Genomic DNA, 27,195 nt, shown 5'->3' on the forward strand with positions numbered 1-27,195 from the left:
CTGGCCATTCACACCAAACAGGGCTGTATTCAGTCCTGGGGGTCAGTTTTCAACAGGGTAGTGAGGAAGAAGCTGCAGCTCAGAGGGGAGGGTCTGTGATGCTAACAAGATGGGATGTAAGATGGGGTTGAAGCCACGAAGCACATCTTTCCTGAGGAAAGGAGACTCTGCTGGAGTGGAGAGGAGGAACAGAATGGCTGAACTCAAATATCTGAAAAGAGCCAGAGGAGTTAAGATGGAATGAATAACCTTGATAGGTGGTGAGCGCCCTGTGACTGGAGGTATGCAAGGAAAATCTGGGGTACCACGTAAAGGCTGTTGTGAAAGGAGCTGGAGCAGCAGACAGGAAGGCATGTCCAGCCAAATGCTCCTGAAGGTTCCTTCCAGCCCTGATATTCTATGATCCTCTAACTTTAACTATTTCTTGGAATTTGAAGATCCAAGAGTCCTAAGCATCACTGCAGGCAGACTTCGTCCTGTCTCTGTGTGATTTTAGTAGGATCTTCAGATGGGAACCTGGGGGTTCCCCCTAGGTGGATTAGGGGTGGAGGTGGGTTCTATCCTGCACCAATAGGGGTGTGCGAGAGCTTCCACCATCTCTGCTATGAAAATGCCTGCATCCAGATGGAGGGGTAACAGATGACACATCCCCAAAGCAACTTTTGGGTCAGGACACAGCAGTGTGGGGTTGCCCTCTCTCAGAAGCGCAAAAAGTGCTAGATTCTTGCAGACCTGGGTGTTAGGATGGAGTCTGCTGCTTACTCCATGTGTGATTGGAGAAGGACTCAGAACCATGAGCCTCAGTTTCCACCTCTGTGAAACGGGCATCATGTGATCCTACAGAAGTGATTCTCAACCAGCCACGGTGTCACACTTTCTAGCTCCACTTCAGCCAACTGGAATGCAATTGGCAATTCTGGCTTCACAGGGACTGGGGATGTTCAGTGTCCTCCAACGCCGGCACCTTTGCATCCCAAATGCCGAGAGTACCCCCACCCCCACCCCCGTGAAGAATCGCTGCCCTGTGGACTCATTCTAAACAGAAGCCACTGGGGCAGGAATTCAGTACCTGCTGGAGGGCTGAAGGGAGCGTGAGAGGCCAGGCCGGCCCCCACCAGGTTCAGGGTTTCCCAGACGAATTGTGTCAGCTTTAAATTGCCTCCGAGAAACAATGCACCCAAAGAAGGGACCGAGGAGCCCCTGGGCTCGGGGTCAGGGCTCACCCAACATGCACAAGGGCTTCCTGGCAAACTTCAGTCGTCCCCGCCAGCCTTTGTATCGGCAGCAACAGCCGGCAGCCCAGATCCTCAAAGCAAACTCGGCTCCGAAGATGAAAATAGCAAATGTTTCCTGCGTGGAAGAACATATGGAGAGACGCTGATTAGCCGGGACCCAGTTGTCCGGAACCAGCGATTTCTGCTCTGAGCTTCTGAAGCGTTGGATTTCTGTGGTTGCCGGTTTGATGGGTGGAGGGGTTAGGACAAGCTGATCACCTCCATTCAGGGCGGGGCAGCTCCTGTCTTCACTCTGAAGTGCTAGCTGTCCCGAACATTAAGCCTTTTTTTCTATACTTTTTTTTTTTCTAATGGATCTTTTCTTACAAATTCCTTTAATGTACTAAAAAGCCCCTAAGAAGTTCAGTTGAGTTGAAAGGAGAGGAATTGATGAAATTGTCCACAAGTTGTCTGGCCCCTGGTATTGCTAAGTGTGGCCAATGGTTATTGAGCACAGCTCCTGGGCCAGGAATCACCAGCGGTATTTTATAATATTACCCTCATCTTACATTTTGAGAAACCAAGGCCAGGGAAGGAGTGGTTGAACAAATATTTCAAGGCCAAAAGTGGCCAAGAAGGAATTCCAGGCAGGTCATCAGGCTCAGAGCTCAGGTCCCTCAGGGTCAAACTGTGCTACTCTCCTCCCCCAGGACACAGAGCCTGCTCCATTCCTCCCAGGCCTCCCTTGATGATCAGACAGAGACACTCTGCTCCTTCTGTTTGGCGACCTCCCTGGGGCTCTTGGGGAGTTGCAACAATCCTTGAAACTTAGTTCCTGGAACTGGGTGGCTTCCCAGGAGTCACCTGCTCAGGTCTCAGCTCCAGACCTGCCCTGAAAAGGAACTTGCTGGTTCGGGCATCACGCTTAGCTCATCAAATTAGGTTTTATGAAACAGCAAGACCCCCCTAATTGGGGGTGGGGGCTTGGCATCCTTCCCTTGTGCAGAGGGCAGGGCCTCACCCTAAACAGGTGGGCTGATCCTAACCAAGGTACGGTCATTCAAAGGGTCAGTTGGCCAGTGCTGTCCGGGGTCGCAGCAGGAACTTCTTCCTGGAAGCCACCTCCTGGCTAGGCATGGATGCTGCACTCAGCCCGTCAGTCTGTGCTCCTTGCCTTACATCTCTGCATATCATAGGTGAGGATGGGAGGAAGCTGAGTCAGGCGAGTTAGGTAATTTGCCCAAGACTGGTGCCTGCACACTGCTTCCACCACATGTGGGATACAGACCAGACAGTGAAAACGGACAGGGGCCCAGGAAGAAGGACTTGGAGTTTTTATGTAGAAATGGGATTTGGTACTTGGCCTTGAAGAAAGAGGTCTTCAGTGTTTAGGAAGGAAAAGCAGAGGCAGGGTTTGGAACCGAACATGCCTTTGCGTTACCTATAAGAAGGTTTTATCGTTTAGCCAATGGGTCTTGGTTTCTGCTTTGACTTTGGTCGCGTCCCCTTTTCTCTAATCTGGAAAAACACAGGCCAATCGCTCCCTGCTCCACCTGTGTACCCAGAAGACCTCATCAACCCATTTGCCATTGCTTTCTCTTACTTCTGGACTTGGCCGGAGACTCCAGGAAACCAAAAGTAGTTGTGGGGAAACCGCACCCAAGGGCCTCCTTGTCCTCACCGCTGGAGGGCCCACCAGAGCGGCTGCCCCAGAAGCACAGTACCACGCCGGGCACACAACTCACCAGCAGCAGAAGCCAGTCTCCCGAAACAGTCTCGTACTCCCTGAAGGTGGTCAGGACGGCCAGGATCAAGCACCCCAGGACAATCAGGAACCTAGAGGGGAAGGAAGAAAGAAACTAAGGAAGTGCCTTGTTCTGGATTGTGCTGAGGCTAGGCAGAAGAGTAACAGCCAGGATGAAGCTACAACATCCATCAGACATAGGAGTGGGCTTTATACGTTATCCCATATACGTTATCCCATTTAACCTCATAACACAGCTGTGAGGCATCTAGGCAGCTAGCTGTAGTTAAGGAAACCAGGTTTGAGAGAGCAACATGCATAACTTTACCAGCTAGTTAGTGGAAACAGTGAGAATTTGAGTTAGAGCATCTGGTCCCAGCCCTAGAGGACTGCAGATTGCCTGACAAACCAAAGTTACACAAGCTTTGGCCAATCAACTGGAATATGTTAATAACGGGTGCTGCACATATAGGACTATGACCTTCAAACATATGAAAATATTCGTAGAATAAAAACAAATGCATCCGAAGATTGATAAATTCAATGAAAGTCTCTGTTACCATTATCTTCATATTATTATTATATTTTTTTACAGTCAGTAGTTACTAAAGGAAATAATCTCTTTCAATTGGAGGATCTTCAGAATCATTTCTGAAATTACCAAGTGTGTTTCATGCTAGGAAGAATCCAAGCCACCGTGATGCAGAAGCTGCTAGTTGAAAAGTCATTGAGAGCTCATCTGGTTCATGCCCCTGCCTCAGGCAGAAGCTAACTGCAAACAGTCCTCTGAGATGATTGTATTTATAAACTCCCTGTGTGTGAGAGAGTGAGGGTGGTGGAGAGACTGTGTGTGTGTGTGTGTGTGTGTGCGCGCGCGCGCGTGCGTGCGCATAGACGCACGTGAGCGCTTCCTCATTTCAGCAAAGAAAACAGGTTCTCCCTCCCTCTTGGTGGGGAGTCTTTGGTTCAATGGTCAGCATCAGGTTCTCTGGGTGTCTAAGTGAAAGTGTTAGCTGCTCCATCGTGACTCTGCTTTTTGTGACCCCATAGACTGTAGCCCGTCACGTTTCTCTATCCATGGAATTCTCCAGGCACGAATACTGGAGTGGGTAACCATTCCCTTCTCCAGGGGATCTTCCTGACCCAGGGATCGAACACAGGTCTCCAGCACTGCAGGGAGATTCTTTACCATCTGAGCCACTGGGGAAACCCTGGCGTCTAAGAGGGAAACTAAAAGACAGTGTCCATGCGGGAGTCTTGGTACCACATACTCCAAGTTCTCCTGCTCTATGTAATCCGGTGCTGTGTCCTGCTAGGCTCCCATCCATGCCTTTTCGGTTTGTTTATGTAAGTGGGTACCCACTCGTGGATTCATTCATTCATCCATCCATCGAATATTTATACGGTAGGCACTGGGGGAGGCAGAGCTGGAATTCAATGATGAACAAGCTGGATCTGTCCTTCTGAGCTGACGGTCCTGACAAGCAAAAAACCAACTCATGGTGTGGTGGTGAGGACCATGATGCAGGGAGGTTTGGAGATGTCTGCTCCTGGAGCTGGCTTGGACCGGAGTCCTGGGCCCACCCCTTGGTGATCCTGATTGCATTTTCTGATCAATAGTCCTGGTGACCTGCAGAGCTGACTCTGTCTCCAACCCTGTCTAGGAACCCAAATAAGATTTTCAACTCCCTCCTGTTTGGCCATTTTATTTTAAATTCGTGACTCGTGCGGAACCTGCTTACTCTTCATCTGAGTCTCTGGTGATGATGATGATGACGATGATGAATCTCAACACCCAACACCACTCTTTAGTGAGAACTTACCACCTGCCACCTTACACCTATCAGTTCATTTATCCTCACAATCTTCTCCCAAGGTAGACACGATCATTCCCATTTTAGTGATAAAGAGATTCATCAGATAGAATCATTACCAGCAGGATAACTGTGTCATCAGTAAAAAGACTACAGAGATCTTCCCAACCCAGGGATCGAACATGCATCTTCTGCAACTTCTGCACTGCAGGAGCATTTTATACAAATATGAATAAAAAAACCTAGCCCTCATTTTCAAGGACTTCCTAGTCCAGTGGGGGAAACAGGACAAATAACCATATGAGAGTCTGGCTGAGGTTATCATATGAGTGTCCACCACAGGCTTTGGGCAAACAACACAGGAAGCATCCCAGAGGCTGTGGTCAGTGGGCTGGAAGGCTATCTGAGTCTTAGCTAGCGTGGACCATATGTCCCAGTTTATCCAGGACATTCTCCATCTTATGTGTGTTGACCTGGAGCATGGACCCCTAGGCATAGTGAACAACATGTGCATGTGCAGAGAGTTCAAGAGTTCAAGCATACTAAACCCCATTCAATCATCTTCAGCAAGCCGTGCAAGCCTTTTATGATCTGAGCTTCCTCATCCCCTCTTGCTTCCCCACCGCCCACACCAGCTGTACTGAATCACAGCGTTTCCTCAAGCCCTCTTCTCAATGCTCCTCTTCCCTGCCAACTCCCTCCGCGTACCCCTTCACCTCCTGCTAACACCTTGACAGTACTGGGCACACCCCGCATCTAGAGCCTACCAGCTACTGCCTGCCCAATTCCTCATGTGATCCCTCCCTTGGGATCACAGAACACCCAGAGGCATTTCTATTCCAGTACTGATCGCGGCCCATTATCATTTTGTAATCACTGCTTGCACCGTGTCATAAATACAGTGCACCATCTTAACACCCAGCATGAGAACTCGTCCCAAGGCAGGCACTGCCTGTGTCTAGTGAAATACCTTACAAATCCAGTTGAGGTGGAAGCTGCAATCCTCAAGGCATGAGACTGCTAAACTTCCCAGCAATAGAAAGCAGCCAGAAGTCGGAGATGGGGGTGGGTCTGGAGGGCTGAGAATGACAAAGAGGGGGAGAAACGGCCACATGCTGAGGGGTTGTTAAGAACAAGCCTGGTTAAAATGATAAGTTTGTGGCCTTGCACCTCCACCAATGGGACAGGGAGGCCAAGCTAGAGGAGAATCAATGGGGGGAGGTGACAGGGTGGAAACGTGCTATTCAAAGTCTTCAGGAGTACGTATGCAGAAGCCAACAAGCCAGCAAAGATAAATCATGCTGTGGACCTACTGTTTGAGGTCCAAGTGGGAATATCCAGCAAGCTGATCGAAATTCAGGCCTAAAACTTAGAAGAGAGGTCAGAGCTAGATACCTAAGTCCCTTTCAGCTCTAATTGTGATTTCAGAGCCAGGTGAGGGGATAACTCGACCTTAACCAGTCACCAATACGCAGTTTCAGCCTGGTTCCCATTCGCAGGGGGGTTGTGCAGAACCAGGATCGAGCCAGAAGGGGGCAGCAAACACTCGTCAGAACTTGGTATTTTCTTCCATCTCCAGGAATTAAAAAGTACCGGCAACCTGGGGAATTTACTTGCTGAGATCTGAAAACAATCATTAATTTATAAAGCGGAAAGCATCAAGGGAGCCCTCCTTCACCTGAGAAGGGGAAGCACTCTTTGGTCTCCTGCACATTTCACTTTACGCTGAAGATAGGAACTTGATTTCAGATCACGATGGAATTATCAGTCTCACGGATGGAAGGCAGAGAGGTGTGGCTAGACGGGGTCTTCCCTTCTCTTCCTGTTTGTCTCCCCTCTCTCTCCATGCCTCACCGATTTTTTTTTTAAGTATTTCAAAGTTAATTTATTCATTCAACAAGTATTCTTAACATATATTCCACACAGGGAACATATTGCTTATGTACCTGTGGCTAACACAGACAAATCATAACACAGAGTAGAACAGTCAGAATCATCATATAAATATATGTAGAGGCTGTATGTGCAATTGGGGGAGGGGCTGCAGTTGAGGAGCATCTGAAGAAAACATCCTAGGATCATTTTATCTGTTATTCTAATGTCAATGGCTCAGCATACCAACCTCCCTTCCAGCCATCTCAGGAGACCAATTATTCTTTTACTTCATCCGTCATGTGAGTTTCTTCTCTGTATCAGAGACATCAGTTTGCTGACAAAGGTCCACAAAGTCAAAGCTATGATTTTTCCAGTAGTCATATACAGACGTGAGAGTTGGACCATAAAGAAGGCTGAGTGCTGGGAATTGATGCTTTCAAACTGTGGTGCTGAAGGCTCTTGAGAGTCCCTTGGACAGCAATCAAACCAGTCAAGTCAATCAATCCTAAAGGAAATCATTCCTGAATATTCATTGGAAGGACTGATGCTGAAGCTGAAGCGCCAATACTTTGGCCACCTGATGCGAAGGGCTGCCTCTGGAAAAGACCCTGATGCCGGTAAAGATTGAAGGCAGGAGGAGAAGGGGGCGACAGAGGATGAAATGGTTGGATGGCATCACTGACTTGAAGGACATGAGTTTGAGTAAACTCTGGGAGTTGGTAATGGAAAGGGAAGCCTGGATTGCTGTAGTCTGTGGGGTTGCAAAGAGCTGGACACAACTGAGAGACTGAACTGAACTGAACTGGACAGCAAGGAGAACAAACCAGTCAATCCTAAAGGAAATCAACCCTGAATATTCACTGGAAGGACTGATGCTGAAGCTGAAGCTCCAATACTTTGGCCACCTGATGGGAAGAGCCTACTCATTGGAAAAGACCCTGAAGCTGGGAAAGATTGAAGGCAGGAGGAGAAGGGGGTGACAGAGGATGAGATGATTGGATGGCATCACCGACACAATGGACATGAGTTTGAGCAAGCTCTGAGAGATAGTGAAGGACAGGGAGGCCTGGTGTGCTGCAGTCCATGGGGTCGCAAAGAGCTGGACATGACTGTGTGACTGAATAACATCCTTCACCCCACTTGTCTCTCTCTTCCCCTCCCTGAACTCTCTTCCTCTGGCCCCCTTCTCTGCCCCTCACCCAGCACTTCGCCCTCCTCCCTGGGACTTGCTGGAGGCTTGGGGAGAGTCAACAGCTGCCGTTCTGTCTACAGGGTCCCGACTGTCTTTCCAAATAAAACCAGTTGAGGTCAAGGGTCTTGACATACCCTCAAACGAGACACGTCTCCTACCCGCCTCTTCCCACCAGAGCCTGGCCTCCCTTCATAGGAACAAAGCCGGACCCACCGGAAATCATGACACGTATCCCCTCAAGGACTTCATTCAAGGGGAACCCAAGAGAATGGAAACTGTAGGCTTTCCCTGGTAAGTTTTTGGCATGTCATTTTCTCTTGTCCTCTGGAGAGCACCAGTGCCAGGTGGGGACACAGTCACCGTTATATCCGTGCCCCCATTTTACAGATGAGGACCACCGCCTTCAGGCTCAGGCAGTGGGGTCACCACAGGAGGAGGGGGCAGAGATGCTGGGACCAGACCCTGTTCTGAGAATGACCATGGGGTCTGCAGTGAGGTTCTGCAGGGAATGGGGCCAGGGCAGGGCCAGCTGGGGAGCCGGGGTGGGGTGGGGTTGGCGGGCACGCTGGGAGTTCAGCTTCCCTCTCCTCTCGTCTCCAGTTTGGGGGAGAAAAGCTTGGTTCCATCTCTAGGCAGTTCCCCGAGACACCCGATGGCCGCTGCTCCCCGTAGGCATATTTCAAGAGCCAGGAAGCTCACCAAGGTCCTAGGCTGAGGGAGGAAAGCATGGACTCTTCTCCTTTCAGTCCCCATCTGTCTGCCATTAAACGCACATGCTTGTAATCAGGCTCCATAGGATCTGATTCTTGGCTCACCACCTAGAAATCAGATGACCCAGGGCAGGTTTATTCTGAACCTCAGTTTCTCACTTACAGCACACAAGTGACAAATCAAGGGACTTTCTTTATCTTATTCCTTATCCCAGTCTTTGTCGCTCAGAGATTGCACAGGGTGGCAAAAACTCTCGTAACTAAAAACCACCTCTCTAAGGAAGTCTCCGTGCAAACATCCTTGACGGTTTAACAGCAGCCTGTATCCTGCAATCACGGCCTTGCAGTTCAGTCTCTGCCTCTCCGACAGGGACAGCATCCAACGGTCCAATATGGACCATTTGCAAAGAGAAAAGGCAAAGCTTACAAAGGATGCAGGATTTCATGAAGTGGATGGATATGATGATGAAGAACTGTTCTGAATACAGCAAAATCATTAACAAGCAACAATCTTACTGGAACAATTAAGGACAAATCAAAAGATATTTCAAAAGGTGAAAAATACCATACAATCCTTCCCCCCAAATGTTGAGAGAATAAAATGTGAAATCATGTTGTATTATCATCGAGTTTTGACAAAGAAAATATAACTTCAAATTAACACTCAATTGAGTCTTTGTGCATTGTATAAATTAGAGCATAGCAGCAATTATAACTTAAATTTTGTGACTTGTGAGATGAAATAAACACATTTTTGTATTTTAGTTATATTTTTGTGATCATGTACAATGAGAAATTTTCTTCACTATTTAGCATGAAGTTTGGTACCCATTTTCAGCAGTAGAGATTCACTGCTGAAATAGAGATTCAGTGATTTAAGTAGAGATTCACTGATTACTATTAACTGTGGAATTAGGGACCCTCTAAACCTACCTCATGGGATGGTCATGTAAATAAAAAGAGGACTATGTATATAAACTGCAATGAATCCAGGCAAATAGCAGGCATTCAGATGCAAGCTTTTTACCTCTTTCCCTCTAGTCTTATGTTCATAGGGTCCAAAAAATGATTTACTGGAATATAGAAAAGATAATTTTGTGTTTAACAACCTTCCTTGTCCCTGAAATTAAGCAAGAATATCATAATCACAAAGAACCACAGAAACTGGTATCTATATCTTGATCTATCTATATCCTGTCCCTATCAACCTCTGGATAAGTTTCCAACTCATTGGAAAAGACCCTGATGCTGGGAAAGATTGAAGGCAGGAGGAGAAGGGGACAACAGAAGATGAGATGGTTGGATGGCATCACCGACTCAATGGACATGAGTTTGAGTAAACTCTGGGAGTTGGTGATGGACAGGGAGGCCTGGCATGCTGCAGTCCATGGGGTCACAAAAAGTCAGACACAACTGAGTGACTAAACTGAACTGATCAACCTCTGGATCCACAGACGTGTAACGCAGATGCAGATTTTGACCATTCAAACTAGGGGTTAGTAAACTGTGGCCCTTGGGCCAAATCTAGGCAGCTGCTATTTTTATAAATAACTTTTTATACCAAAGCCACATTTCTTTTGTTTATATATGGTCCGTGGCTGCTTTTGTGAGGCAATAGGAGAGCTGAATAACTACAGTAAAGTCTATCTGACCCAAAGCCCTAAAATATTTACTATTTGGCTTTTAAAGAAAAAGTTTCCCAACTTTTGATTTAAACTAAGAGCCCAGGGCAATGGAACTCGGTACCACCTGAAGATATCTGACGTGTCTAATGCAGTGCAGGAAAAAAATATTTAAAACTTAAAAAGAAGGAACTTCATCTCATTGCTGTTGAGATAGATGTCACAATATTTAATAGAGGAATAAAATAGGGTTATATCCAGATTTGTGGAAGAAAATAAATAAAAGTTTAGGGATAAGGAGGCAAATTATGATTAAAAAAATAAGTACCGGACTTACAGCTTACATTCCATTAGTTTCTGGTGGTGAATCTGTCTCTGGAAACATCTATTTAAGTTTCTTGGTATGTTACCAGGCATTTCTTCTTACGTGTCTTGTCTGCCCATTACTGTCTTTTTTAAAAGTATGGTTTTATTTACTTTTGGCTGTGCTGGGTCCTCTTTGCTTCGTGGCCTTCTCTGGTTGCAGCGAGGGGAGGCTCGTCTCCAGCTGCGGTGCGCGGGCTTCCCATTGCGGTGGCGTCTCTTGCCGCAGAGCGCGGGCTCTAGGGTGCATGGGCTCCAGCAGCTGTGGCTCACGGGCTTAGCTGCTCTGAGGAATGTGGGATCTTCCCTGCCCAGGGACTGAACCCATGTCTCCCGTAGGCAGGCGGATTCTTTACCACTGAGCCACAGCAAAGCCCTTGTCATGACATTACAGGGTTCAGGAAAACAGTCCATAATTAAAAATGGATAAACCTCAACTAAACGTCCAGTCAGCTTTGTGAGCAAAATCTTCCTTGTTTCACACTCAGGGTGGTATTTTTAAGGTCTAAATCCATCCTTCCATGGATGCCTGCTTGGCCACTGAAATGATGCTAAGCCTTAAGAGACTGCTTGATTTATCAAACCCCTGCAGAGCACCTACTATGCTGTGAGACTGTGATTTATGAGAAATATGGATGTGGTCATATCCCAGTTTCTGGTATTGAGCTCATAAAACCCTTGGAATTTCCTTAGTGGGGAGCACAATCAGGATGTCTTTTGCGACCTTAGTGAGATGACTGTTGGGAAGCACCTCAGGATGGGAGTTGTTGCCAGGAGAAGAAATCAAGTGATTAGAGGGTGGGAACTTCCAGTCCCAATTACCCAACTTCTGGGGAGGGCAGAGGGCCTGGAGCTTGAGTTCCATCACCAATGGCCACTGATTTAATCAGTTCATGTCTATGTAGTGAAGACTCCACAAAAACGCAAAAGCACTGGGTTGAAAGAGCTTCAGGGTTGGAACACGTGGAGATGTGGAGAGAGTTGTGTTCCTGGAGATCCATGGAAGCTCCACGACCTTACCCCGTGCATGTATGTATGTTATTTTATATATATATATAAAAACTGAGTGTTATTCACTCAGTCGAGTCTGCCGCTTTGCGATCCCATGGTCAGTAGCCCACCTGGCTCCTCTGTCCATGGAATTCTCCAGGCAAGAATACTGGAGTGGGTTGCCGTTCCCTCCTTCAGGAGATCTTCCCTACCCAGGGATCCAACCTGGGTATTCCACATCGCAGACATGTTCTTTATCTTTGGAGCCACCAGGGAAGACCTTACCCCACATATTGCCCTCGGCATCTCCTCCTCGGGCTGTGCCTGACTTAAATCCTTTTATAATAAACAGATGATCTTAAAATAAGTCAAATGCTTCTCTGAGTTCTGTGAGTCACTCCAGTCAGTGAATCAAACCCAAGGAGCAGGTCGTGGGAATCTCCAGTCTATAGCTCATCAGCCAGAAGCACAGGTGGCAACCGAACTTGCCAATGGCATCTGAAGTGGGGCCAAGGGGTGGAAGCAGTCTTGTCGGGATGAGCCCTTAACTTGTGAACTCTGATTTCTCTCCAGGTAGACAGTGTCAGAACTGAGTTAAATTATAGGACATTCAGTTGATGTCAGAGAATTGTTTGCTGTGGGGAAACTGTCCCCCCCCCCCCCAAGTCAGACCTGGGGGGGGGGTGGGTGGTGCAGAACTCTTACATGAACATTTTGAAAGCACCTACTGTCTACAATGAGTTTCCCAGGTAGTTCAATGGCAAAGAATCCACCTGCCACTGCAAGAGACTCAGGTCCCTTCCCTGGATCAGCAAGATCCCCTGGAGAAGGAAATGGCAACCTGCTCCAGTATTCTTGCCTGGGAAATCCTATGGACGGAGGAGCCGGGTGGGCTATAGCCGCAAAGAGTCAGACACGACTTAGCGACTAAACAACAACTGTGTACAAAGCGCTGATCTACAGGTGGTGTGCAGCAGCGCGAAGAGCGTGCATTTCAGAATCAGACACGGCGCTTCACCCCCGGCCGCTCCTCTTCATGTGTTCATGACCCAGGCTGTGCTGTGCTGGGCTTAGTCGCTCAGTTCAGTTCAGTCACTCAGTCCTGTCTGATTCTTTGTGACTCCATGGACTGCAGCACGCCAAGCCTCCCTGTCCATCACCAACTCCCGGAGTTTTCTCTAACTCATGCCCATCGAGTCGGTGATGCCATCCAGCCATCTCACCCTGTCGTCCCCTGCTCAGTCGCTCAGTTGTGTCCAACTCTTTGCGACCCCATGGACAGTAGCCTGCCTGGCTCTTCTGTCCATGGGGATTCTCCAGGCAAGAATTCTGGAGTGAGTTGCCGTGCCCGCCTCATGCCCCAGGCAGGGCTGTTTAATTTCTCTTAATTTCCATTCTTGTGCATCAGTAACAGCAATCCCCACCTTTTGAGGCTGTGGCAGAGAGCCCACGTGGTTCATGGCAAAGTTGCCGAGACTGCAGGGACCAGGCACAGCATCTGCTTCCAGGAAGGCCAGAGCAGGAGCTGTGTAGAATCGCCGTGTTCGTAGCTGTCATGAGGTGGAGGGTGAGATCTGTCCCACCCAGAGGGATGGGAAGGGCCAGCGGAGGCTCCTCAGCCGTGCCTCCCTACGCCTTCGTGGAGGGGCCCCGTGGTACCTGAGGGTGAGGGTGAGAAGGTGACGGAACACGTGGCAAACAGGCTCCACAGTTCTCCTTCACCCGTCCCACCGTCCAGGAGGAGAGGGGCATGTCTTCAAAGGCTCACAGTGGATGGACGCATTTTCTGTCCAGACCCTCCTCACCGCTCTTTGGTCTGGGCATAAGGAATCCTGGTGAGGACTTGGTTGGGGCTTGAATCCCAGAGCCTTGCAGCTAAGCCCGTGCTCTGGGGCAGTCCTTTCCTTCCCTTCCAGGTCACCCCTGTTCCCGTGGTCTTCCAGCCTCCACCGCTGCCCTGTCAACCTTTCCCTCTGCTTTTCTCACTGCAGGTCCAACACATTCCATCTCCTCCCTGAATCTTGGTCACTGCGTGTGCCTACCCATCAGACACCTTCAGCTGTGCATCTCCGGTCTTTCTGGCTAAAAAGACCCATTTCATAGAAGACATTCTAAAGCACACAATGGAAACCAAAATAAACGAATCACTGTATTCACTTCTAAGCCTAATAAATCAGCTGTTTTTATTTTCTCCTGTTCCTTTTGCAGCCCAAGGACACAGGTATACACAATTTTCAATATTTGCTTTGTCTCAACAGTATAGTCTACATTTTTATCTTATTAACGCATAAATATTCTTCCACTTGGCTACAAAATATTCAAACAATCATGTTTAATGGAAGAGGCACTTTCTATGACATCAGTGCACTGAAATATATACAACCATCCTCTTATTGCTGGATATTCAGATTTAGGTTGCTACCAATTCTGTGTTGTTATAAGTCGTATGATGGTATATATTTTTACACATAAAGCTTTCACTTCTTTAGAATCAATTCCTCATAATAATCTCTAGACTATCTGGGCTTCAAATATCTGAACTGATTCTTGATATATTCTGCTGGACTACTTTTCTGAAGGGTCACACACTTTGTCCCCAGAACATACAAGCATCCATTGTTACCTAATTTTGCCAGCATTGGCTATTTATTACAGTTTGTTGGTTGACCTGCTAATTTAATAGGTATAAAATGGCATCTGAAATTTGCATTTGAAAAGGGGATAAAGGCTTGTACAGGTGGCACTAGTGGTCAAGAACTCAGCTAGCAAACCCGAGACTTCAGGGACTCAGGTTTGATCCCTGGGTTGGGAAGATCCCCTAGAGAAGGAAATGGCAACCCCCTCCAGTATTCTTGCCTGGAGAATCCCACGGACCAAGGAGTGGTGGGCTACGGTCCAGTGTCACAAAGAGTTGGGCACGACTGAAGAGACTTGCATGCAGCACCTGAGGATTAAGTTACTTCTTGTGGGACCTCCAGCTGGAGGTTCTAGGAGAAAAGGGAGCAAGTCTTCCCAGCAGCTGTGACATCATCCCAAGGAGGCATTCACTCTCCCCACCTACAAAGGCTTTCCTGGTGGCTCAGCTGGTAAAGAATCTGCCTCTGATGTAGGAGACGTGGGTTCAATCCCTGGGTCAGGAAGATCCCCTGGAGAAGAGAATGGCAACCTGCTCAGATATTCTTATCTGGGAAATTCCATGGACAGAGGAGCCTGGCGGGCTACAGGGTGCAAAAAAGTTGTGTGACTAATGCGTTCACCTTCCTCACCTAGACGGTGGCCAAGCCAACCTTTCAACCGCCTTCAGGCTGAAGATGGTGGGAAGAATGCCAACGTGTCACTAGCATATTACTTACTTTTCTAACCATGCCCTGGAAAACTTTCTCATTGAGAGATAAAAATTGGTCCTCTCAACCCAAACCAAAAGGTGTAAACAACTTATATTTTCTTATTCCATTAGCACCTTCCTACAAATGACTCCAGTGTTTCTTTTGAGCGCCAAACACTGAGACACAAAGCAAGATCTGGGCCCCCTGCTGTTTCCCCCCTAGCATGCCACAAGCCCTGATTATTCTAGACATTTTTTTCCTCTCTCTTTTTGAAAATCTCATTAGAATGGAAACATTTAGTGGCTTCAAGTTTCCAAAAGGAGAGAGATTTTAAAAAAAAGAGACAGAGAGAGTGCCCATGCTGGCATTAGCATGGGGAGACGCATCTGTTTGCCCAGCTGCGCATGTAGAAACAACAGCCATCACGACTGATTGTTTGAGCAATTTCCTTCCTTCCCTGAGCTTCATGTTCATCCTTAAATGCTCCTGGATTTTATATTCACTCACTCATTCCTTCATCCAATACATGTTTACTGATACTCTGTACTGAGTCTCGTGTCAAGGTACAGAGGTGGCCCAAGAGTCAGGTCTGCCCCCCAGATACTTAAAGCATCATCAGGAAACCAATTATTCCAGTGGATCGTGCTGGGCACTGAGTTGGACGAGCACATGCACCACTCTGCAGCGACTGAGGGCAGTCAGTTCAGTCAGTTCAGTCGCTCAGTCGTGTCTGACTCTTTGCGACCCCATGAATCGCAGCATGCCAGGCCTCCCTGTCCATCACCAAATCCCGGAGTTTACTCAAACTCATGCCCATCAAGTCGGTGATGCCATCCAGCCATCTCATCCTCTGTCATCCCCTTCTCTTCCTGCCCCCAATCCCTCCCAGCATCAGGGTCTTTTCCAATGAGTCAGCTCTTCATATGAGGTGGCCAAAGTATTGGAGTTTCAGCTTCAGCATCAGTCCTTCCAATGAACACCCAGGACTGATCTCCTTTAGGATGGACTGGTTGGATCTCCTTGCAGTCCAAGGGACTCCCAAGAGTCTTCTCCAACAGCACAGTTCAAAAGCATCAATTTTTCGGTGCTCAGCTTTCTTCACAGTCCAACTCTCACATCCATACATGACCACTGGAAAAACCATAGCCTTGACTAGATGGACCTTTGTTGGCAAAGCAATGTCTCTGCTTTTTAATATGCTATCTAGGTTGGTCATAACTTTCCATCCAAGGAGTAAGCGTCTTTTAATTTCATGGCTGCAGTTACCATCTGCAGTGATTTTGGAGCCCAAAAAAATAAAGTCTGACATTGCTTTCACTGTTTCCCCATCTATTTCCCATGAAGTGATGGGACTGGATACCATGATCTTAGTTTTCTGAATGTTGAGCTTTAAGCTAACTTTTTCACTCTCCTCTTTCACATTTATGGTCAAGGGCACCCTAGTAAGTTTTCAGGGGCTTCAGCTTATTAGCTGCAAATTTTACACTCAACAGCGTCCTGGGGCTCTGAGACCACCTTCCTCTCACCGATTTCTAAGATCAATCATTGAAGGGAAAGATGCAAGACCATTTACTAGCCATGAGAGTTAGGAGTAACCTCAAGCTTGGGCTCACTATCTCTACTGTGCCCAACTTCTAGAGCTAGCATCAAGCTTTGCAAGTAAAGGCATGACATTTATCTGGGGGGGAAGGCTGAGAAAGGGAGACACACATTGCATGTACTTGGATGTGTAGGAGAAGAAAAACTAAGGTAGGAAATCTCATTTTAAGAACTTTTGCACATTTATTATAAAATCATAGATCATATGACAAACCTAGACAGAGAAATAAAAGACAGAGACAACACTTTGCTGACAAAAGACTGCATATGCATAGTCAAAGCTATAGTTTTTCCTGTGGTCATGTATGGATGTGAGAGTTGAACCATAAAGAAGACTGCGCACTGAAGAATTGATACTTTTGTACTGTGGTGCTGAAGAAGACTCTTGAGAGTCCCTTGGACTGCAAGGAGATCCAACCAGTCCATCCTAAAGGAGATCAACCCTGAATATTCATTGGAAGGACTGATGCTGAAGCTGAAGCTCCAATACTTTGGCCACCTGATGTGAAGAACTGACTCATTGGAAATGACCCTGATGCTGGGAAAGATTGAGGGCTGGAGGAGAAGGGGGTGACAGAGGATGTGGTGGTTGGATGGCATCACCGACATGAGGTTGAGCAAACGTTGGAGATCGTGATGGACAGGGAAGCCTGGCGTGCTGCGGTCCGTGGGGTTGCAAAGAGTTGGACAGGACTGAGCAACTGAACAACAATAGAAGATCATTTATCCATACTTGTGTAATTGACCTCAGACCTAAGTACAGGCTTTACATTTGTCTTTCTTCAATGTCATCTTCTGAGACTCAGCCTGTATCTCGAGCTGCTGTGATCATCTTGGAAATTGAGTTCCACTGCTGGAGCATTAACTATCCCTTCCAGGTTTGCCATCTGAATGTCTGATAGTTCTACCTGTGGCACATGGACTTCACTGATGGAGGAGCCATTCTTCCTTCCACAACATCCCCCCCACCAACTCTACCGCTCTCTGGGGGACAATAAGCAATTCTGGCTTAGGGTTCCCACTCCCCCATCCCCAGGAGCCCATCTCCTGGGGAGAGCATGCCAATTTCGCCTTTTCATTTTTCTGTATTTGAGAACAGCTGCTGCTATCATGCCAACATCAGGACTCAAAGACCCAAACCCACACCTGGTACACTCAGTTCCTGCCAGGCACATGTCATCCCCTCCAACCCTGAGATGCTGGCAAAGCTTGTCCTCAGTGTATCCCTCTCTTATGCACAGGCCGCCGACTCAGAGGATGTGGAGACCCGGCGTCCTTCGTGGGCTGGTCTGAAGGCCAGCCACCTCCTTGGTAGGTTGTTGAGAGTTCTGGTTTCCAAAACCATCCTGGCCACAGTAATGAGGACCCCAGATGCATTTATCAAGGTCCCCGTGACCTCACGGGGCTCTAATGGGGACTGAGTAATCAACGCTCCTGGAGACCAAGCTATGGGATGACATGGGAAACGTGTCATGTGTGTGACACTTCAGATGGGATTCTTTTTTCTCTCTTTTTAGAGATGAGGACACCAAGTTTTCTCCTTGAAACGAGAGCAAGAAAAAAAAAAATACACAGAGAGAAGGAAAGATATGCAGAATGATTCCAAACCGAGGTACCTTGCTAATGAGCTGCAAAACTGTGGAGCTGTCCTCACTAAAGATAAAGCAAGGCATGGAGAGAAGGGGTGGTGGAAAGACCGCACAGTGGAGTCAAGAGCCTAGGTTCCGGTCTTGGCTCTACCCCAACCACTTGGGTGACCTGGGGCAAGTCACATTTCCCGAGTGACAACATCCTCCTAGAAACTAGAGAATTTCTGCGGATCCTTTCCTGTTCTAACACTAAGACAGAGACCATCATTTAAGCAATAGATGTGCCCCTGAAGGGCTTTCCAAGTGGCGCAGTGGTAAAGAATCTGCCAGTGCAGGAGACATAAGAGACCTGGGTTCAATCCCTGGGTCGGGAAGATTCCCTGGAGGAAGGCATGGCAACCCACTCCAGTATTCTTGCCTGGAGAATCTCATGGACAGAGGGGCCTGGAGGGTTACAGTCCATAGGTTTGCAAAGAGTCGGACATGACTAAAGCAACTTACCACACATGTGCTCCTAAAAATACATGGTAGGCTTTTGTGCCACCCAATTGTAAGAGACTTTAAATAAAACAGGCCAGCATCTCTATTTTCCTCTCTCCTCCTTCACTCCCTCCCTCCTTCTCATCTTTTCTTCCCTTAGTAGTGGAATTTTTTATTTAAAAACAAGTTTTCAAAATTACAATGAGGTTATCACTTCACATTGGTCAGAATGGCTGCCCTCAAAATGTCTACAAAGAATAAATGCTGGAGAGGGTGTGGAGAAAACAGAACCTTCCTACACCATTGGTGGGCATTCAAATTGGTGCAATCACTATGGAGAACAGTGTGGCTATTCCTTAAAGAATGAAAAAGGGAGCTGCCACATGATCCAGCAATCCCACTCCTGGACACATAGCCAGAAAAGACAAAACTCTAATTCGAAAAGACACATGCAACCCAAGTTTCACAGAAGCACTATTTACAATAGCCAAGACATGGAAGCAACCTAAGTGTCCATGGATAAATGATAGACAAAGAAGACATGGTACATACATGCAATGGAATATGACTCAGCCATAAAGGGAGTGAAATAATGCCACTTGCAGCAACGTGAATGTGCCTAGAGATTATCATACTAAGTGAAGTACGTCAGTCAAAGAAAGACAAATATCATATGTGATGTCACTTGTATGTAGAATCTAGAGAACAATACAAATTAATTTACTGACAAAAAAGAAACAGACTCACAGACACAGAGGCAAACATGTGGTTACCAAAGGAGAAAGGTGGGGAGGGATAAATTCAGAATTTGGGATTAACAGATACACACTGCTGTATATAAAATAGATAAGCAACAAGGTTCTACTATAAGCAAGTATTTTGTAATAGCCTATAATGGAAAAGAATCTGAAAATACATGTGTTATATATATTGCATATGTACTATGCTGCTGCTGCCGCTGAGTCGCTTCAGGAGTGTCCGACTCTGTGCCACCCCAGAGACAGCAGCCCACCAGGCTCCTCTGTCCCTGGGATTCTCCAGGCAAGAGTACTGGAGTGGGTTGCCATTTCCTTCTCCGACATACTATATATATACATAAATATACAGAACTGAATCATCTTGCTATACAAATGAAACTAACATAATATGGTAAGTCAACTGTGTGTGTGTGTTAGTCACTCAGTCATGTCCAACCCTTTGGGACCCCATGGACTATAGCCCATCAGGCTCCTCTGTCCATGGAATTCTCCAGGCAAGAATACCCTTGCCTGGAAGGTTACCATTCCCTTCTCCAGGGGATCTTCCAACCTAGGGATCGAACCCTGATCTCCTGCACTGAGGGCATATTCTTAATCATCTGAGCTACCTGGGAAGCCCTAGGTTATACTTGAGTAAAAAAAAAAAAAAAAAAAAAAAAAAAATCTCATGCAGAAGTCAAATAACTGTAACTGCAAAAACAAGCGTGGCTTTATGGGGAGGGATGTTTGTCCAGCCTTGGCAGTATCCCCTCCCCTCCCCTCACTTCCCTCCCTCTGAACACATGTGATTGGCACCATCTGTGATGCACTGAATTAAACTACCACCTTACTGGAAAGAGTCCTTGTTTTGATGAATGCTCTACCTGGGAAAGCAAAAATGACTCAACCACATTGGGCTACCAAAGCACTTTCCTGTCCTTACTTCATCGCTCTTCCCTGCAAATCTGCCAGGCTGGGTGGTTTACCCCATGCCACAGGAGAGAAGAGCGAGCTGAGATGGACAAGAGGTGGGACGTGTCATTCTTGGTCATCTCCCAGTGCCCTGATGTGAAGAGCTGACTCGTTTGAAAAGACCCTGATGTTGGGAAAGATTGAAGTTGGGAGGAGAAGGGGGCAACAGAGGATGAGATGGTTGGATGGCATCACCCACTCAATGCACATGAGTTTCAGTAAACTCCGGGATGGACAGGGAGGCCTGGCTTGCTGCAGTCCATGGGGTCACAAAGAGACAGACATGACTGAGCGACTGAACGGAACTGAACTGTACTGTACCCCAAACACCTGGGGGTGATACCTGGGACACAGCTGGTCCTCTGGGAACAGTTTTTTTTTTAACAATTAATTTTATTTATCATTTACTTTTGGCTGTGCTGGGTCTTCGCTGCTTTGCGAGCGTTCTCTAGTTGTGGGGGGCGGGGGCTACCCTTCATTTGCGGTGCGTGGGCTTTCATCGTGTGGCTTCTCTTGTTACAGAGTACTGGCTCTAGGTGTGCAGGCTTCAGTAGTTGTGGCTCTAGAGCTCAGTAGTTGCAGTTCCCGGGCTCTAGTGCACAGGTTTGTCGTTGTGGCACATGGGCTTAGTTGCTATGCGGAATGTGGAATCGTCCCCCATCAGGGATCGAATCTCAAACTGGTGTGTCCTGCATTGGCAGGCAAATTTTTTTTACCACTGAGCCAGCAAGGAAGCCCGGCAGGTGAATTTTTAATCACCAGTGGACCACCAGGAAATTCCTTCTGGGAAAAGCTGTTGAATGAATGGGAGTACCACTTACTGACCCTCATCAATGAATTCCTTCCAAAACCAGGGCTCCAAGCCCTTTTGACCTCTTTTGGTTCACAGGCACTGAGGCTTGGAAACATATGATCAGTTGCAAACATCACCCTGTGAATTAAAATTTTTGGTTGGACATGCCTATCTCCCCCACACTTCCCAAAGAACAATAGCAACATAATATCCAAGGATTGTCCATGATTCATAGCTGAGGGAAATAAATCTCTAGTCTGCCTTCTCTCTTCTTCTCTTCTTCATAGGGATGATTAAGGGAAAAGAAATCAAGATAGGAATCCTAAAGCTTGGGCAGCTCTGTTTTGCCCTAAAAGACTGTAGCAGACATTGTCCATACCCAGATCCTCTAGCCAAGGACCTCCTACTGTTTCTCAGTTTTCTGCATCCAACAAGTCTTATCTGCTATTTGCCTTGGAGGAAGTTGCCCATGGGCTGCTGGAAATGCTTTACCTGTGGCCGGGAGCAGAAAGCAGAATGTACTGTCCAGGCGGGGCGGGGCTTAACCTATGACTGATGGGTCCTGGGTCAGGACACTGTTGAGCTGCACTCACATCCCTGGGCTCACTGTGGGATCAGGTTGAAGCTGCCCTCCTTGGGACTTTGCTGAAAGCACCTCTTTGCTTGTATTCTACAGCTTAGAGTCAGGTTCTAGAGAACCCAGTGTGAGACAAGGGGAGGCTTGTAAAAGAGGGTCCATGATTCTCAGTAAACGTGAGTCTGAAGATATGCAAAAAAAGTATACATAGCCACATTTCTCCATATAATAAACTCCTTACATGATCCGTGGAGAGGGGTAGCATTTGAAGGAAGAGTTGTCAGATAGAGAAGGGGAAGATGGGAAGCTTTAAGGGGAAGAGGGTCAAGGGCTAGAGGGCCAAACCACAAGAAAATGTAAAACAATGACAACAACAACATCGGCAATAACAAAACACAACTCGGCAATAGCCCAGAAGTTTGGAGAGGGTCTGCTATGTGCACAACTGCCTCATGTGCAGAGTATTCTGAAGGACATCAAGGGAAAGGGGCTGTGCTCCAGGTCGTTGAGACACCACATGTGTTGATGAGGAAGTACTGAGCCCCTTCACAGAATGGTATCTGTGCAGATTTTGAGGGCTTCCCTGGTGGTGCTAGTGGTAAAAGAACCTGCCTGCCAATGTGGGACATGTGGGTTCTATCTCTGGGTCGGGAAGATCCCCTGTAACAGGCCATGGCAACCCACTCCAGTATTCTTGCCTGGAGAATTCCATGGACAGAGGAGCCTGGCGGGCTGCAGTCCAAAGAGTTACACAGAGTCGGACATGAGTGCAGCGACTTAGCACACATGTACACATGCAGATTTCTAAGCCAGAGGACCACAGGCAAACATGCACACAGCTCAGTGCTTAACGAGACTGGGTGGAGGAAAGCAGACTCCCACCTGGGTGTGAGAGTGTTAGAATCAGTTCCACCTGGATCCCAAAGGACAGGGAACTTCAGTTGACGTCTAGGTTTCACACACTGTTGATTGCATAGGCCTCAGTGAAAGGGACAAGCACACAAAAAGCTCCTAACCCAAACAGAAGAGGGTGAAAAACGCCTCCAATGGGGTGCAAGCAGATTGCTCTTGGAGCTTCAGCAGAGAGAGGGCACACCCATCACCTGGTTATTTGCATCTTATGAAACACTTACTCGTTCCTCCCAGGCAGCATGGGGATGGAAGAGGAGCTGTCACTCCAGAGCTTGCACACGTGGAATGTGTAAGAAACAGGGGTGCGCTTGACCCACTTCATGAGACTCCTGAGAGCTGATGGTCAAATTCTCAGTCATTTTTCAAGTCATGGTTAATTCAGCTGTTATTAAAAACTATATCAACTTACAGTGAAATAAACTGTATCCCCTTAAAAAGGTAATAAATGCTCAAAACTCATCACTAGCAAATTATTTTATATTTCACTCACTACCTATGCCCTTGAGGTTATTTACATCTTTTGTTTTCTCTCTGGTAGCACTATTCCATAAGGGTGCCCTTCGCTTCTCTGTGTTCAGTGATGTCATGCTGGTAGTCTGAAATGTATCAGAGCGGGATTATTTCCACCACAGAAACCAGCAAACAATGAAAAAATGGGGCCCCTGCTTGGGGTTGGTATGTTTAGCATCATACCACTGGAGAGGAATTCTGAGAGTGTTCAGACAGGGTGAAGAGGAAATAAACCTAATGCCTGCATTCATTCATCCAACGCTTTTTACTAATCGCCTACTATGTGCAACGTACACATAATTACAATTTCTTTATGGTTGGCTGTAACAGTGAGCTCAGTCAAAGCTGACTGACTGAGCAATTTGGGGCAAAGGTCCAAGTAAAAACATTGAAATTCCAAGTATCGAGCATCTTCCATCTAAGTGCATTTTGATGATTTCCAGATCATGTGCAGTGGAGGATCCAACTCACAGCTAACAAGGAGATGCCAAGGAGAGGTCTGGCCAGACCTGCTTCAATAAATAGATAAGGATCATTTAAAAGCAGCCCATTAAATGTTTGCATGCAAATGGACCTGTCAGTCTCCTTGAAAAACAGCTTGCTCTCCTAAGGAGGTTAAATATTTTCAGTCTAGTTTGTGTTATTAATTTGCCTAGCCAAGTGTGTGGTTGTGGGTGCATTTTCAATAGAGGATGCAAAGACCTTGCTAAATGAATCTTATCCTTGAAACCTACATGAGGGAGGTTTTGTGAATGCCATCAAAATGACCACAGACTTTTGTCTCCTTCCTGGAGAGAATAAATCTCTGTCCCATTCAGATAGCCCTGGTGTAATCTACAGGATGGGGAAGGAAACAGAAAAATGAATAAACTCGAGGCACGCTGCATGCCTAGCACCCAGGATAGTGCCTAGCACAGGTGTAAACCCCAGGCATACACTAGAAAGAAGGACAAACCTAGTTGTGTTGCATTTGAAGCATCTATAATAGCACCTGGCACATGGAAAACATCCAGTAAATTTTTGTTAGATGAATGAAAGCTCCCAAGCCACAATTGTAACCACAGTTTTTATTAAATGGGTCCTCTAGTAATGGTAGACAGAAGACAATCAGAAAAAAAAAAAGGAGGGAGAAAGGCTATTTATAAAGAGTTAGACTCCTTTCACATCCTATCTCATTTACTCCTTGTAAGGTTTTATTCTTCCCATTTTACAGATGAGAATAGCTAGGTGAATCAGTGCATGTCCTTCATTCCTCACAGGCAGGAAACACAGAGGGAGGTCAAAATCAAAATGTTTCAATTCAAAATCCATGCTTGTTCTATGTATTATGAAATGGTGACGAATTTCTTGGAAATAATTTTTTAAAAATATTTCCCTTGTTCTCAGAAAGTATGATGAATTTCCCTCACTGGAGAAGAGAGAAGACAGAAAACTCACACCAGAGACACAATGGTAGCCCAGCATCTCTTTCTCAAATCTTTTCTTCTGTCCTGGACCATAGAGGAACGTGTGTGTGTGTGTGTGTGTGTGATTATTGTTTTCCTTTATTTTCTTAACCATCAACTTGTGCTCCAGTAGTAAGCTGGGGGCTAAACTCTACTTTACAGAGTCTCTGTCCTACAAAACTCTCTGTGAAGGGAATATCATCGCCTCCATGATGTGGATGAGACAATTCAGAAACGGCCAATTTGCCTGAAGTCAACACCAGCAAATGGAACATCCGGCAAGATAGCACAGGTTCATCTGTCCCGGAAGTGGTTTTCCACTAACAGTTTTCTCAGACTCTAGAGTGCATAGCAATTACTTGAGGACCTGACTAAGTATTTTGATCCAGCAGGTCTAGGGTGGGGCCTGACAAGCTCTCAGGTGATGCCAAAATCTCAGGCCGCATCTGATGAGAAGGGTCGCAGGGCAACTGTTCAGTCAATTACCAACTTATCCTGGTTTTTTTTTTTTACATTTCAAGTCGCTCAGTCCAGCCTGACTCTCTGTGATTCCATAGACTATACAGTTCATGGAATTCTCCAGGCCGGAATTCTGAAGAGGGTAACCTTTCCCTCCTCCGGGGGATCTTCCCAATCCAGGGTTTGAACCCAGGTCTCCCGCATTGCAGTGGACTCTTTACCAGCTGAGCCACAAGGGAAGCCCTATCCTGTTGATTTGGGTTGGTTCTCAGTCCTTCCTCTCGTCTTGGTGAAGTTTTGGCTCATCCGCCACACTGGGGGCCTGACAGGGTTGGGGGCGCAGCAGACTGTTCCCCAGGGAGCCTGGGTGGCTTCCTCGCTTTATCTCTGGGTAATGGTGCTGTTTACGCTGGAGCCACATAACTTCCCGTCTCTTCCCTCTTTGCCTACACACGACAACTACCTCATATAAATGGTCCCTGAGCCTGCAGTCTTGGTGCCCTGAAACTGTTCCCCATAAAATAATCATTGTGAGCTACGTAAATGTAAATCGGATGACTTCATTCTGGTTCTTGGATTCCCTCGAGAAAGGGGAAGGCACCAACTCCCTGCTCTGGCCTAAATTCTCTTTAACCAGAGCATCTTACTTTTTATCTGCTTGTGGATACTGTGGTTCAACACGAAATGTAATTAAAAACAGAATGAAGGATTTTGCTGCTAAAGAAAAGCAAGAATCTCCCTGACCGATCCAATCTATTTCTTGCATTTTACAGATGAGGAGAATGAGTCCCAGAGAGGGCCAACCCTTTGCCTGAAGTCACCCAGAAGGATACCTGGGGTGCTGGCCCAAGTATCTAGACACTGTTGATGTTTTCTTTGGCTTTCTGGTTCTTTCCATTGCACCATGCTCCCCCTCACAAATAAATTTCTGTTTTTCACCAGATACTGTTTTCCTAAGATCCACTTGATGAGCTCATTTATTGACTGAGAGCAAAACACTCAGGTCTGCAATGCCTTCTCCAAACCTGCCCCTTGCTATTCAAAGCCTGAGGAAAAACAGAAAGACGGGCAGACCCTGAATTTATTTTCATAAGCAGCCCTGTGTAGCCTAGACTGACTGCTTGGTCATGAGATCCTAAGTCTGGGGACAGGGATAAATAAGCAACAATGACCAGAGCCACCACTTCCTTCTCAAACCTGAAGGAAGGAATCTTCAAGGCCTTCATAAAATATCACGGCTAAGGTAAGCTGACTCTTGCAACATGAAAAAGTGAACGCAAAAGCAGGCTGAAATAAGTACTCTGGGACCTGAGCTGACGGACTTTTCTTTCCTAAAGTATTACTCTTTTAAAAAATATCAAGGATATTTTATGATGAAGGAAATTCCTCCTTTGGTCAAAAAGTCCGCCCAAAAAAGCCCCTGATCACCAAATCCATACAAGCAAACAATTCTCCCTAAAATTGATTAATTTCTCCAGGACAGCATATTGACAGCAAGTTAATAAATATTCCTTGTGGAACTTCCCTGGTGGTCCAGGGGTTAAGACTCTGTGCTCCCAAAGCAGGGGGCCTGGGTTTGATCTCTGAGTGGGGAACTAGATCCCACATGACTCAACCAAAAAGATCACAAAGATCCCGTGTGCCACAACTAAGACCCTGCACAGCCAAATAAATAAGCAAAAAATAAATATTAAAAAAACCCAAATATTCCTTGGGTGAATAAGCATGTGATGAAGCCTACTGTTTGCAGGGGAAATAAATACTTGCTATATCACTGCTTGCTAAGTTGAAAGGTCTTGTTAGATTCAAAGATGGGAGAGGTCAGGGTGGGCTAAGAGCAAGGGAAAGTACTTTGAGTGGGCTTTGGGCTGGGGGAGAGAACATTCAGGAGCACTCTGAGAGAAGCTAAATCTGGAGGTGGGGAGATGTGTCTTGTTTGCTGGATACAGTAGAGGAGAAAGGAAGCCCTGAGGCAGGAGGCAGATCCCCCCACCCAGCCTCCAACCCGCCCCCCACCCCAACCCATCTCCACCCAGGGTAAAACAATCCGGGATTCATTCCCCATGGATCGAAACTCCAAGATGAGAATAGCAGGACAATTAAAGGAGGAGGGTGGGCCCTGCCCAGACCACACATTTCTTTTCTCGAAGTCAGGAGACCTCTTTGACCACACATGCACTGAAAAGTCTCCATGGAGTGGAGTCATGTCAAGGGATGGTCCCTCCCCACAAGCCTTTTCAGTAAGATCCATCTTGGCTAAGAGATGCGTGCG

The 27,195-nt window shown here is 46.8% G+C and overlaps 1 protein-coding gene across 1 annotated transcript in view; it reads right to left on the bottom strand.

Moving 5' to 3' along the window:
* Window positions 1-27,195, bottom strand: part of KCNQ3 (potassium voltage-gated channel subfamily Q member 3) — a 285,903-nt gene that overhangs the window by 42,521 nt on the left and 216,187 nt on the right. Inside the window, exons 2-3 of the mRNA XM_065902941.1 lie at window positions 2,960-3,050; window positions 1,224-1,350 (exon numbers count right to left, since the gene is read on the bottom strand). Coding sequence (XP_065759013.1) covers window positions 1,224-1,350; window positions 2,960-3,050 — 218 coding nt within the window. The remainder of the gene's footprint in view (window positions 1-1,223; window positions 1,351-2,959; window positions 3,051-27,195) is intronic.

This window comes from Muntiacus reevesi, chromosome 12, assembly GCF_963930625.1.
Source record: "Muntiacus reevesi chromosome 12, mMunRee1.1, whole genome shotgun sequence".
NCBI lineage: Eukaryota > Metazoa > Chordata > Mammalia > Artiodactyla > Cervidae > Muntiacus > Muntiacus reevesi.